Genomic DNA, 12,361 nt, shown 5'->3' with positions numbered 1-12,361 from the left:
CTATATCCTCTCTATCCTCTCTCTATATCCTCTCTATATCCTCTCTCTATAACCTCTCTATATCCTCTATATCCTCTCTATATATCCTCTCTATATCCTCTCTATATCCTCTCTATATATCCTCTCTCTATATCCTCTCTATATCCTCTCTCTATATCCTCTCTATATCCTCTCTCTCTTTCCTCTCTCTATATCCTCTCTATATCCTCTCTCTATATCCTCTCTCTATATCCTCATATATCCTCTCTATATCCTCTCTCTATATCCTCTCTCTATATCCTCTCTCTATATCCTCTCTATATCCTCTCTACATCCTCTCTATATTCTCTCTATATCCTCTCTATCCTCTCTCTATATCCTCTCTATATCCTCTCTCTATATCCTCTTTATATCCTCTCTATATCCTCTTTATATCCTCTCTATATCCTCTCTCTATATTCTCTCTATATCCTCTCTATATCCTCTCTCTATATCCTCTCTCTATATCCTCTCTCTATCCTCTATATCCTCTCTCTATATCCTCTCTATATCCTCTCTCTATATCCTCTCTATATCCTCTCTCTCTATCCTCTCTATCCTCTCTCTATATCCTCTCTATCCTCTCTCTATATCCTCTCTATATCCTCTCTCTATCCTCTCTCTATATCCTCTCTATATCCTCTCTCTATATCCTCTCTATATATCCTCTCTCTATATCCCCTCTCTATATCCTCTCTCTATATCCTCTCTATATCCTCCTCTCTCTCTATCCTCTCTCTATATCCTCTCTATATCCTCTCTCTCTATCCTCTCTATCTATATCCTCTCTATCTATATCCTCTCTATATCCTCTCTATATCCTCTCTCTATCCTCTCTCTATATCCTCTCTCTATATCCTCTCTATATATCCTCTCTCTATATCCTCTCTCTATATCCTCTCTCTATCCTCTCTCTATATCCTCTCTATATCCTCTCTCTATATCCTCTCTCTATATAATAATATAATAATAATATGCCATTTAGCAGACGCTTTTATCCAAAGCGACTTACAGTCATGCGTGCATACATTTTTGTGTATGGGTGGTCCCGGGGTTCGAACCCACTACCTTGGCATTACAAGCGCCGTGCTCTACCAGCTGAGCTACAGAGGACCTCTATCCTCTCTCTATATCTCTCTCTATATCCTCTCTCTATCCTCTCTCTATATCCTCGCTATATCCTCTCTCTATATCCTCTCTCTATATCCTCTCTATCCTCTCTCTATATCCTCTCTATATCCTCGCTATATCCTCTCTCTATATCCTCTCTATATATCCTCTCTCTATCCTCTCTCTATATCCTCTCTATATCCTCTCTCTATATAATAATATAATAATAATATGCCATTTAGCAGACGCTTTTATCCAAAGCGACTTACAGTCATGCGTGCATACATTTTTGTGTATGGGTGGTCCCGGGGTTCGAACCCACTACCTTGGCGTTACAAGCGCCGTGCTCTACCAGCTGAGCTACAGAGGACCTCTATCCTCTCTCTATATCCTCTCTATATCCTCTCTATATCCTCTCTATATCCTCTCTCTATATCCTCTCTCTATATCCTCTCTATATCCTCTCTATATCCTCTCTATATCCTCTCTCTATATCCTCTCTCTATATCCTCTCTATATCCTCTCTATATCCTCTCTCTATATCCTCTCTCTATATCCTCTCTCTATATCCTCTCTCTATATCCTCTCTCTATATCCTCTCTATATCCTCTCTCCTCTCTCTGTATCCTCTCTATATATCCTCTCTATATCCTCTCCATATCCTCTCTATATCCTCTCTCTATATCCTCTCTATATCCTCTCTCTATCCCTGACAGATCACAAAGCAGCGTCCAAACTGACCTGAGGGCATCAATGGGTTAGACATACAGTAGAGCCTCTCTCTCTCTCTCTCTCTCTCTCTCTCTCTCTCTCTCTCTCTCTCTCTCTCTCTCTCTCTCTCTCTCTCTCTCTCTCTCTCTCTCTCTCTCTCTCTCTCTCTCTCTCTCTCTCTCTCTCTCTCTCTCTCTCTCTCTCTCTCTCTCTAATTCTCTCTCTAATTCTCTCTCTCTCTCTCTCCCTCACATTTCAAACACGGATGAAAATATCTTCGGATTAATAATGCAGCTGATCTTGTCTATGGCAGCGAGCGGGATGCATTATTAAACACGAGTGGGGCTAAGAAATGTAGAAAAGTGCTTCTTAGCCTGTTACATTTACATTTACATTTTAGTCATTTAGCAGACGCGACTTACAGTTAGTGAGTGTTAATCAGTAAATTACACACCGTGGTCTGACGGTGCCAGCTGTACACACAGGAAACACAACAACCAGCTAGCTTTCTGTCTCTCTGAATGACTGTTGCACTTTCACTGGGTGCATGATTCAGCTCAATGGAGGCAAATGACATCAATACTGTACTTTAGTGAACTGTAAGTTTACTATGCTCTCAACAGAATCTGACCAATGGCTAGTGACGTATCTTTCTGAAGCGTCCCAATCTGAACTACTTCATAGGTAGTGTGAAATAATATATGTAATGTGACACATAGGAAAACTGACATTGTGGAATCAAGCCAATCAATGAGGCAGAAGAATCAAAAAGAAATAGAATACATCTGTTACGGATACAGGTATCCTGTGTGTGTTTTTGTGTTTTTCCTCTCCTTCTGCCCTAATTTACATTTACGTCATTTAGCAGACGCTCTTATCCAGAGCGACTTACATCAGCAATTAGGGTTAAGTGCCTTGCTTAAGGGCACATCGACAGATTTTTCACCTAGTCGGCTCTGGGATTAGAACCAGCAACCTTTCGGTTACTGGCACAACGCTCTTACCCACTAAGCTACCTGCCGCCCTATCACAGGTGGTCTTTGTGTTCCTGATTGGTGGTCGTTGGGGTGTCCCACCTGTCCGACATCCGGTTGTCTGCTGATTGCTGAGGTGGACCAATCAGTAGACATTCCTCTGCATTGCACCACCTGTTTCTGGTTTTTCACTTACACCTCCCATTGTTTTAAAAGCCAGTCAGTTGTGTTTGTTGGAAAATACTATTTTCGTATGTGAGTATGGATACTGTGGTGTCCTGTTTTTTGTGTACTCACTCATTTGCTGGTTACTCTGTATGGTAACTATGTTGTGTGTTTCTGGGAAAATTGGGATTTAAGCAAGTTGCTCTTGGGCATACATTACCCGTAGGAAGAACATTGTCTAAAAACACTAGTTAGACCTGAGCGGACCACCCACTGTAATTTTTGTATGGTTAGCAGTAGCTTAGCGGTTCTTGAGGCAGGCAAGATCAGTTTATTTTTTTTAACATTATTGTTTCATTCCTTGGGTCCTGCTCAGCCCTTTTTCCCAAACCTTTACCGTGTGTTCAAAAATAAACCTTTTATGTTTGACGGTAGTTTATGTCGTGTAGTTTTTGTTCTCACTGTTCCATGTCACGCTTATAATTTGCATGAATTATGTTACGGGTCTCATGTCCATCCACCCTAGACGTTTAAAGCCACGGGGTTCGTAACAACATCTTTAAGGATCATGGTACTTTTTGAGATACACTGAAAGAGTGGGAAGTAGGATGAGGAAGCCTGCATGATCTGATCGGTCTGCTACAGAACTCACCGATGTTGGAGTGTTTCAGCAGTCGGCAGATCCTGGCCTCTCTGTCCAGCTTCTGGTGATCTGAAACCAAACACACAGACAGACAGGTTCATGATGCAGGAAACATTACAGGTGTGCTATCTTAATTTGACCCTGCTTCTCACAGCAGGAAAATAATCCTGCAGCAACAGGAAATGTGAATTATTATGTGGATTATAATTCATGGACATTTTTGTAGGGGTTGATGCATTTTTCGTTAGGGCACATTTTAAAGTGGAAATTACAAACTTCAGAAGCCTTTTTAAACCTTGAATACACTACAATTTGCATTTGCTGCTGTGCAGGAAAATCCTCTGTGACAACAGAGTGATCAAATTGAGATAGCTCTAGAAAGATGCCAGAGTTTCCGAATTGGAATTCTGAATTGGATGACCATTCAAAACGACACTTAAAAACCTTATTCCTTATGATTAATTTTTTGACTGTGTTATGCCATGTACAAATGTGTTATTCAATGTGTTTCTATTGGCTATAGCAGCAAAGGCCAAATTCAATGTTTCATCAAATCATTTTCAAATATATATATTTTTTCATACCTACAGGGGTCCTAAAATTCTAAATCAAATGGCTAAATTATCAATTTTATAACCATCTTAAAACAATGAAATATGTTAGTTTAGTAGATATTGCAGTATTAGGGCCTAGACTTTAAGGGGTTGATTCACTGCCCACAAGCCAGCAGATTTATACTGTCCTTACTCTAAGGGCATTGTGAACATCCCCGTATCCCTCGCTCACCTAACAGACCTGCATTGACTGTGGAATGTGGTGCATTAGCATACTGGTATTACACATCTCTACTATGATACCTGTACAGTATCTCAATACCAATGTTGATGTTATGATATGAAAGCTAAAATATGGTAGATGCTGATGGTTAACAGTGCTGGTAATGGTGGAGGGCTGTATAATGAGGTGGTAGGTGAGAGGGAGGGAGGGAGGGAGGGAGGGGTGATGGTGGGAGGGAGGGGTGATGGTGGGTGGTAGGAAGGGAGTGAAGAAGAGGATGATGGTAGGTGAGAGAGGTCACATTGACAGGAGCCACTCTCCCCACTAATGGAAGTGAGGGGGCGGGCAGTCAGCGAGATAACAATGCCGCTTTGCCAAATAAATGCTCTCTTTCTGGCCGAGAGCGGAGGGCTTTCTGCATTATTAATGAGCTACCCCTTTTTCCTCCTAATATAATAATAATAATAATATGCCATTTAGCAGACGCTTTTATCCAAAGCGACTTACAGTCATGTGCGCATTTTTACGTATGGGTGGTCCCGGGGATCGAACCCACTACCCTGGCATTACAAGCGCCATGCTCTACCAATTGAGCTACAGAGGACCAATATCTGTCCCTCTCTTCATACACTCCTTCACTGTCTGCTCAATCTGTACAGCTCAATCTCCTTCACCAATCATGAGGGATGTATCAGTTTTACAGTAAAAAGCCATTGCCCCTTGATCAAGTTCATGATTGCATCGGAGATGAGATAAACCAAGCCTCCTCCATCATCCAGGCTTTGCTTGTGTGAGCAGCAGCTTCACAAAAACCCATTTGCTGTGTAGCAGCAGAATTTACCATTATCAGTAAGTACTGTTTCGGCAATACCACCATTACACAGGAGGTTGGTTGCACTTTATTGGGGAGGACAGGCTCGTGGTAATGGCTGGAACGGTATTAGTGGAACGGTATCAAATACATCAAAAACATGGTTTCCAGGTGTTTGATGCCATTCCATTTGCTCTGTTCCAGACATTATTATGAGCCGTCCTCCCCTCACCAGCCTCCATTGCACCATTACACAGATAAGAAATGAAACAAATATAATCTTGTTCTTTCCTTGTAGAATATTTGCCGTCGTACCAGCGTTTTAAGTGTGTGGCAATCTCCTCCTCCCTCCCTACAGCCTTCCTGTACTGTATGCCATCCCCCTGTAATGTACATGCAAAGACATGCTCTGGACTTTTAAAATGGTGTTGCTAAGCAACCCTGCTGAATATACCAGGAATAGAATTATAAGATATAGCTACGAGTAAAAAATAAAATACAGCGGGAAAAATCACAGCAAATGGAGTTGCTGTAACCCCGTATAAGTCCTCCAACAGGGGTATAGCATAAGTCAAATAAAAGCTTCAACAGCACTGAGCACGGAACACAAGTCAAGGGCAATATACATGGAGAGTGTGAGACTACGATGAACCTTACAAAACCATTTTCCAATCATTTATCACACAATAACAATCAAACAGGAAGTAAGCCATGGAATAATAGACCCCTCTGAGTTTCAATACAATAATAAAACACAGGTCTGTAGCCTTAAATGGCTTTTAGATGTATTACACTGCATGTCCAATACACTGTATCAGTGGAACTTTGTACAGTATCCTTGATGCTCACTGTATTCGTTCATTGATTAACAACTTGTGATCTGTCAGGGATATACTGTAGACTAACACGTTGACACAGATACCATGCCAATTGGTGGTCTTAATTTGCACTCATGCAGCATGCACATTAACCTGTAGCTAGAAGAACATGGGCCTAACCCTGGAAGACGACCTGGGCAGTTCGTCTCAACTTAGACAGACAATCAATCAATACACTTTTAGATAGTTTAATGCCTTGAGTGATTTTCCCAGCACCAGTAGGCCAACACATTTTGGTGTGAAGCCTTTTTAATCTAAATAACAGCTCACTCATAGCTGATTTGGGTTAAATGTTCTGCCCTACTCCTCCTGGTCAAGCTGTACATTATCAGAATGCTAATAATCCTCCACTGCTACTCCGCCAGATGTCTTTCCCTGGTCCATGCAATCCCTTCTGTTCACCATTATACCTGAGCCTTACACCTGAGGGTCCACAACCCGACAGCCAGTCAGTCTCTACATAGCAAGTAGAGAGGCAGGCTTCGTGTAAAATGTGGGAGTAAATGTAAAATCCTAACAAATCGTTTTGTAGCAAAGCATCTGTCTGTTATCTCCAGGAGAAATGTCTGCCATGTCTGCCATAGCCATTTACAGAGGCACACCAACTCATAAGACAGTAACTTCATTACGTGCTTCGTATTATTGTGACATTGACTATGATTTTACACATGAGGAGCTCATATTAACCCCATTAATTACTTGAAGTCAGACCATCTCTAACAACCAACCCCATAGGATATAATGGAACAGGCTACAACACGGTGAAAAAAGGAGAATACAGTTGGAATTATCATTCAGCTCCTCTAGTGTAGAACTAGCCTAGGGAGGGTGGGCTGCTAGGGCATATATTTCTTTACAATAAATAATGCTATGGTTTCAGCAGAGTCCCCTGGCAGAGGGCCAAGCAGGCAGCTGGTTGAAGGTTTTTAATGATTTCATTGCTTCCTCCCAGGGTTCTATCTAATGCGCACGCACGCACACAAACACACCTGTAACCTGAGGGAAAATCAAAATCACATGCAAACATGCAACAACATACAATGTGTGCTCCCCTGCAAGCACTGTGTTCGACACCCACGACAGCATAATTTACACCGTGCTGCACAAAACACAGTATGTACTCTCCTAGAAGCACATGCCACATGAATACAAATAGGCACACACTGAAATGAAAGAAAACAACTAAGGAATAGAGAATGGAGTAAACAGGCAGGAAGCAGCATGGGTTTCTGGGCTCACTGAGGAGTAGTCTGTCAGTCAGTCGCAGGCCAACAGGGAGCTGTCTGTCTGACTGTGGTTCACCTCTACAATCTCTCTCACCCTGACACAGGAACACACACAGAATACCAAACAACCTGCCTCCTCTCAGAACTTACCATGCCAGCTGACAACACACCCCTCTACCAGACCCCTAGCCAGCCATGCAGTATGGAGGCATGGCCACAACACACCCCTCTACCAGACCCCTAGCCAGCCATGCAGTATGGAGGCATGGCCACAACACACCCCTCTACCAGACCCCTAGCCAGCCATGCAGTATGGAGGCATGGCCACAACATGGTGAAGCATGGTAGGTAGAGAGTCTGCAGGTGCTGAGTTTGCCACCCTTCCATACCCTCCACATCTTCCTCCCTACCCCTCCCCTCCCCTCCCTCCCGTCCCATCCCTCCCTCTGTCCCTCCCCTCCCCCTCCTCACCCCTCCCCTCCCTCCTGTCCCATCTCTCCCTCTGTCCCTCTGTCCCTCCCCTCTCTACCCTCCCCCTCCTCCTCCCTCCCCACCCTCCTGTCCCAGCTCTCCCTCTGTCCCTCCCCTCCCCTCTCTACCCTCCCCCTCCTCCTCCCTCCCCACCCTCCTGTCCCAGCTCTCCCTCTGTCCCTCCCCTCCCCTCTCTACCCTCCCCCTCCTCCTCCTCCCTCCCCCCCTCCCCTCCCTCCTGTCCCATCTCTCCCTCTGTTCTCCCCTCCCCTCTCTACCCTCCCCCTCCTCCTCCCTCCCCTCCCCTCCCTCCTGTCCCATCCCTCTCTACCCCCCCCTCCCCTCACCTTCCTCCCTCCTTTACTCTTGCCTCCCCCTCCCTACTCTACTGTCGCTCCTTCCTACCCCTCCCCTCTCTCCCTCCCTCCACCTCGTTCCTGTCAGGTGAGTCAGCCGACCCACGCCAGGTCCTCCGAGGGCCCTCCAATCAGGCTACACCTTCAGCCCAACTTGGCCTCACGTTGTTGTTGTTGTTTAAATGACGTGTCACCATTCACCCTTCACATGAGAGCAAAGTAGGAGGAGGACTCTCCATGGTGGGACCATCAGACTCTTCTGGTGGTCAACGTCAGTGTCACAATGCTCCGGTGCTAGAGACGAGATATGTAGCGTAGTTCTCAATAGAACGGTTGTGAAATGGTGATACTGCAATACGATACACAACAACACGTGCAATACGTATAGAAACTCAGCAAATGGCATTGTAAATATCATACAAGAACTGGCAGTATGTATATAATGTCCTTAAATGATGTAGTGCTTATCTGGAAGAGGAGCGGTTGAGGCATAACTGAGTTAGAATGGCAATAGCTATAACTCCGGTAAATGACTCTGGAAATGTCAAACATTTTTATTTGTCACATGCGCCAAATACAACAAGTGTAGACTTTACCGTGAAATGCTTACTTACTAGCCCTTTCCCAACAATGCAGTTAAAAAGTGAGAAAATTAACAAAAGGATCAAAATAAAATAGTAACAATAAAAGACACAATGAAAGAACATTAGCGAGGCAGTGCCTTCGGAAAGTATTCAGACCCCTTGACTTTTTCCACATTTTGTTACGTTACAGCCTTAATCTAAAATAGATTAAATAAATAATATATTTTAGATCCTCAGCAATCTACACACAATGCCCCATAACATTTCTGCAGCATTGAAGGTCCCCAAGAACACAGTGGCCTCCATCATTCTTAAATGGAATCAATTGAATTGACCACAGGTGGACTCCAATCAAGTTGTAGAAACATCTCAAGGATGATCAATGGAAACAGGATGCACCTGAGCTCAATTTCAAGTCTCATAGCAAAGGGTCTGAATACTTACAGTGAGGGAAAAAAGTATTTGATCCCCTACTGATTTTGTACGTTTGCCCACTGACAAAGAAATTATCAGTCTATACTTTTAATGGTAGGTTTATTTGAACAGTGAGAGACAGAATAACAACAAAATAATCCAGAAAAACGCATGTAAAAAATGTTATAAATTGATTTGCATTTTAATGAGGGAAATAAGTATTTGACCCCCTCTCAATCAGAAAGATTTCTGGCTCCCAGGTGTCTTTTATACAGGTAACGAGCTGAGATTAGGAGCACACTCTTAAAGGGAGTGCTCCTAATCTCAGCTTGTTACCTGTATAAAAGACACCTGTCCACAGAAGCAATCAATCAATCAGATTCCAAACTCTCCACCATGGCCAAGACCAAAGAGCTCTCCAAGGATGTCAGGGACAAGATTGTAGACCTACACAAGGCTGGAATGGGCTACAAGACCATCGCCAAGCAGCTTGGTGAGAAGGTGACAACAGTTGGTGTGATTATTCGCAAATGGAAGAAACACAAAAGAACTGTCAATCTCCCTCAGCCTGGGGCTCCATGCAAGATCTCACCTCGTGGACTTGCAATGATCATGAGAACGGCGAGGAATCAGCCCAGAACTACACAGGAGGATATTGTCAATGATCTCAAGGCAGCTGGGACCATAGTCACCAAGAAAACAATTGGTAACACACTACGCCATGAAGGACTGAAATCCTGCAGCGCCCGCAAGGTCCCCCTGCTCAAGAAAGCACATTAAGGTCCTGGAGTGGCCTAGCCAGTTTCCAGACCTTAATCCCATAGAAAATCTGTGGAGGGAGCTGAAGTTTCGAGTTGCCAAACGTCAGCCTCGAAACCTTAATGACTTGGAGAAGATCTGCAAAGAGGAGTGGAACAAAATCCCTCCTGAGATGTGTGCACACCTGGTGGCCAACTACAAGAAACGTCTGACCTCTGTGATTGCCAACAAGGGTTTTGACACCAAGTACTAAGTCATGTTTTGCAAAGGGGTCAAATAATTATTTCCCTCATTAAAATGCAAATCAATTTATAACATTTTTGACATGCGTTTTTCTGGATTTTTTTGTTGTTATTCTGTCTGTCACTGTTCAAATAAACCTACCATTAAAATTATAGACTGATCATGTCTTTGTCAGTGGGCAAACGTACAAAATCAGCAGGGGATCAAATACTTTTTTCCCTCACTGTATGTAAATAATGTATTTCTGATTTTTATTTTTAATACATTTGCTACAATTTCTAAAAACCTGTTTGACAAAGCGAAAACAGATTTGTAAAAATTGTAGCAAATGTATTAGAAATAAAAAACAGAAATACATTATTTACATAAGTATTCAGACCCTTTGCTTTGAGACTCGAGATTGAGCTCAGGTGCATCCTGTTTCCATTGATCATCCTTGAGATGTTTCTACAACTCGATTGGAGTCCACCTGTGGTCTATATAAGGTCCGACAGTTGACAGTGCATGTCAGAACAAAAACCAAGCTATGAGGTCGAAGGAATTGTCCGTAGAGCTCAGAGACAGGATTGTGCGAGGCACAGATCTTGGGAAGGGTACCCAAAACATTTCTGCAGCATTGAAGGTCCCCAAGAACACAGTGGCCTCCATCATTCTTAAATGGAAGAAGTTTGGAACTACCAAGACTCGTCCTAGAGCTGGCCGCCCGGCCAAACTGAGCAATTGGGGGAGAAGGGCCTTGGTCAGGGAGGTGACCAAGAACCCGATGCTCACACTGACAGAGCTCTAGAGTTCCTCTGTGGAGATGGGAGAACCTTCCAGAAGGACAACCATCTTGGCAGCACTCCACCAATCAGGCCTTTATGGTAGAGTGGCCAGAGGGAAGCCACTCCTCAGTAAAGGGCACATGACAGTGCGCCTGGAGTTTGCCAAAAGGCACCTAAAGATTCTCAGACCATGAGAAACAAGATTCTCTGGCACCTGGCACCATCCCTACGGTGAAGCATGGTGGTGGCAGCATCATGCTGTGGGGATGTTTTTCAGCGGCAGGGACTGGGAGACTAGTCAGGATCGAGGTAAAGATGAACGGAGCAAAGTACAGAGAGATCCTTGATGAAAACCTGCACCAGAGCACTCAGAACCTCATAATGGGGCGAAGTTTCACCTTCCAACAGGAAAACGACCCTAAGCACACAGCCAAGACAACGCAGGAGTGGCTTTGGGACAAGTCTCTGAATGTCCTTGAGAGGCCCAGCCACAGCCCGGACTTGAACTCGATTTAACATCTTTGGAGAGACCTGAAAATAGCTGTGCAGCAACGCTCCCCATCCAACCTGACAGAGCTTGAGAGGATCTTCAGAGAAGAATGGGAGAAACTCCCCAAATACAGGTGTGCCAAGCTTGTAGCGTCATACCCAAGAAGACTAGAGGCTGTAATCGCTGAAAAAGGTGCTTCAACAAAGTACTGAGTAAAGGGTCTGAATACTTACGTAAATCTTATATTACAAACCTGTTTTTGCTTTGTCATTATGGGGTATTGTGTGTAAATTGATGAGGGAAAAAAAACAATTTAATACATTTTAGTATAAGGCTGTAACCTAACAAAATGTGGAAAAAGTCAAGGGGTCTGAATACTTTCCCGAAGGCACTATACAAGGAGTACCGGTTCCGAGTCAGTGTACTGGGGTATGAGGTAATTGGGGTGATTGATTGAGGTAATATGTACATGTAGGTTTGGTTTGGTTAGGCGATTGATTGAAGTACTATGTACATGTAGGTAGAGGGTGAAAAGCAGAGAGTCCGGGTAGTCGTTTAATTAACTGTTCAGCAGTCTTATGGCTTTGGGGTAGAAGCTGTTCAGGATCCTTTTGGTCCCAGACTTGGCACTCCAGGACCCGCTTGCCATACGGTAGCAGAGAGAACAGACTGTGACTTGGGTGGCTGGAGTCTTTGACAATTTTTAGGACCTTCCTCTGACACCGCCTGGTATAGAGGTCCTGGATGGCAGGGAGCTCGGACCCAGTGATGTAATGGGCCGTACGCATTACCCTCTGTAGCGCCTTGCGGTCGGAAGCTGAGCAGTTTCCATAATAAGTGGTGATGCAGCCAGTCAAGATGCTCTCGATGGTGCAGATGTAGAACTTTTTGAAGATCTGATGACCCATGCCAAATCTTTTCAGTCTCCTGAGGTGTTGTTGTGCCCTCTTCACGACTGTGTTGGTGT

The 12,361-nt window shown here is 43.9% G+C and overlaps 1 protein-coding gene across 1 annotated transcript in view; it reads right to left on the bottom strand.

The window, feature by feature from the left end:
- Nucleotides 1-12,361, bottom strand: part of LOC311099984 (calcium/calmodulin-dependent protein kinase type II subunit alpha-like) — a gene marked incomplete at its 5' end in the record, with an annotated part of 86,811 nt that overhangs the window by 49,898 nt on the left and 24,552 nt on the right. The window contains one exon of the mRNA XM_084140708.1: nucleotides 3,631-3,690. Within this exon, the coding sequence (XP_083996834.1) occupies nucleotides 3,631-3,690 (60 nt within the window). The remainder of the gene's footprint in view (nucleotides 1-3,630; nucleotides 3,691-12,361) is intronic.

Source organism: Coregonus lavaretus (genome assembly GCF_964263955.1).
Source record: "Coregonus lavaretus genome assembly, chromosome: 24".
NCBI classification, from domain to species: Eukaryota; Metazoa; Chordata; class Actinopteri; order Salmoniformes; family Salmonidae; genus Coregonus; species Coregonus lavaretus.
Note: the sequence above shows the minus strand (reverse complement) of the source record. Positions and strands in the feature narration are given on the sequence as shown.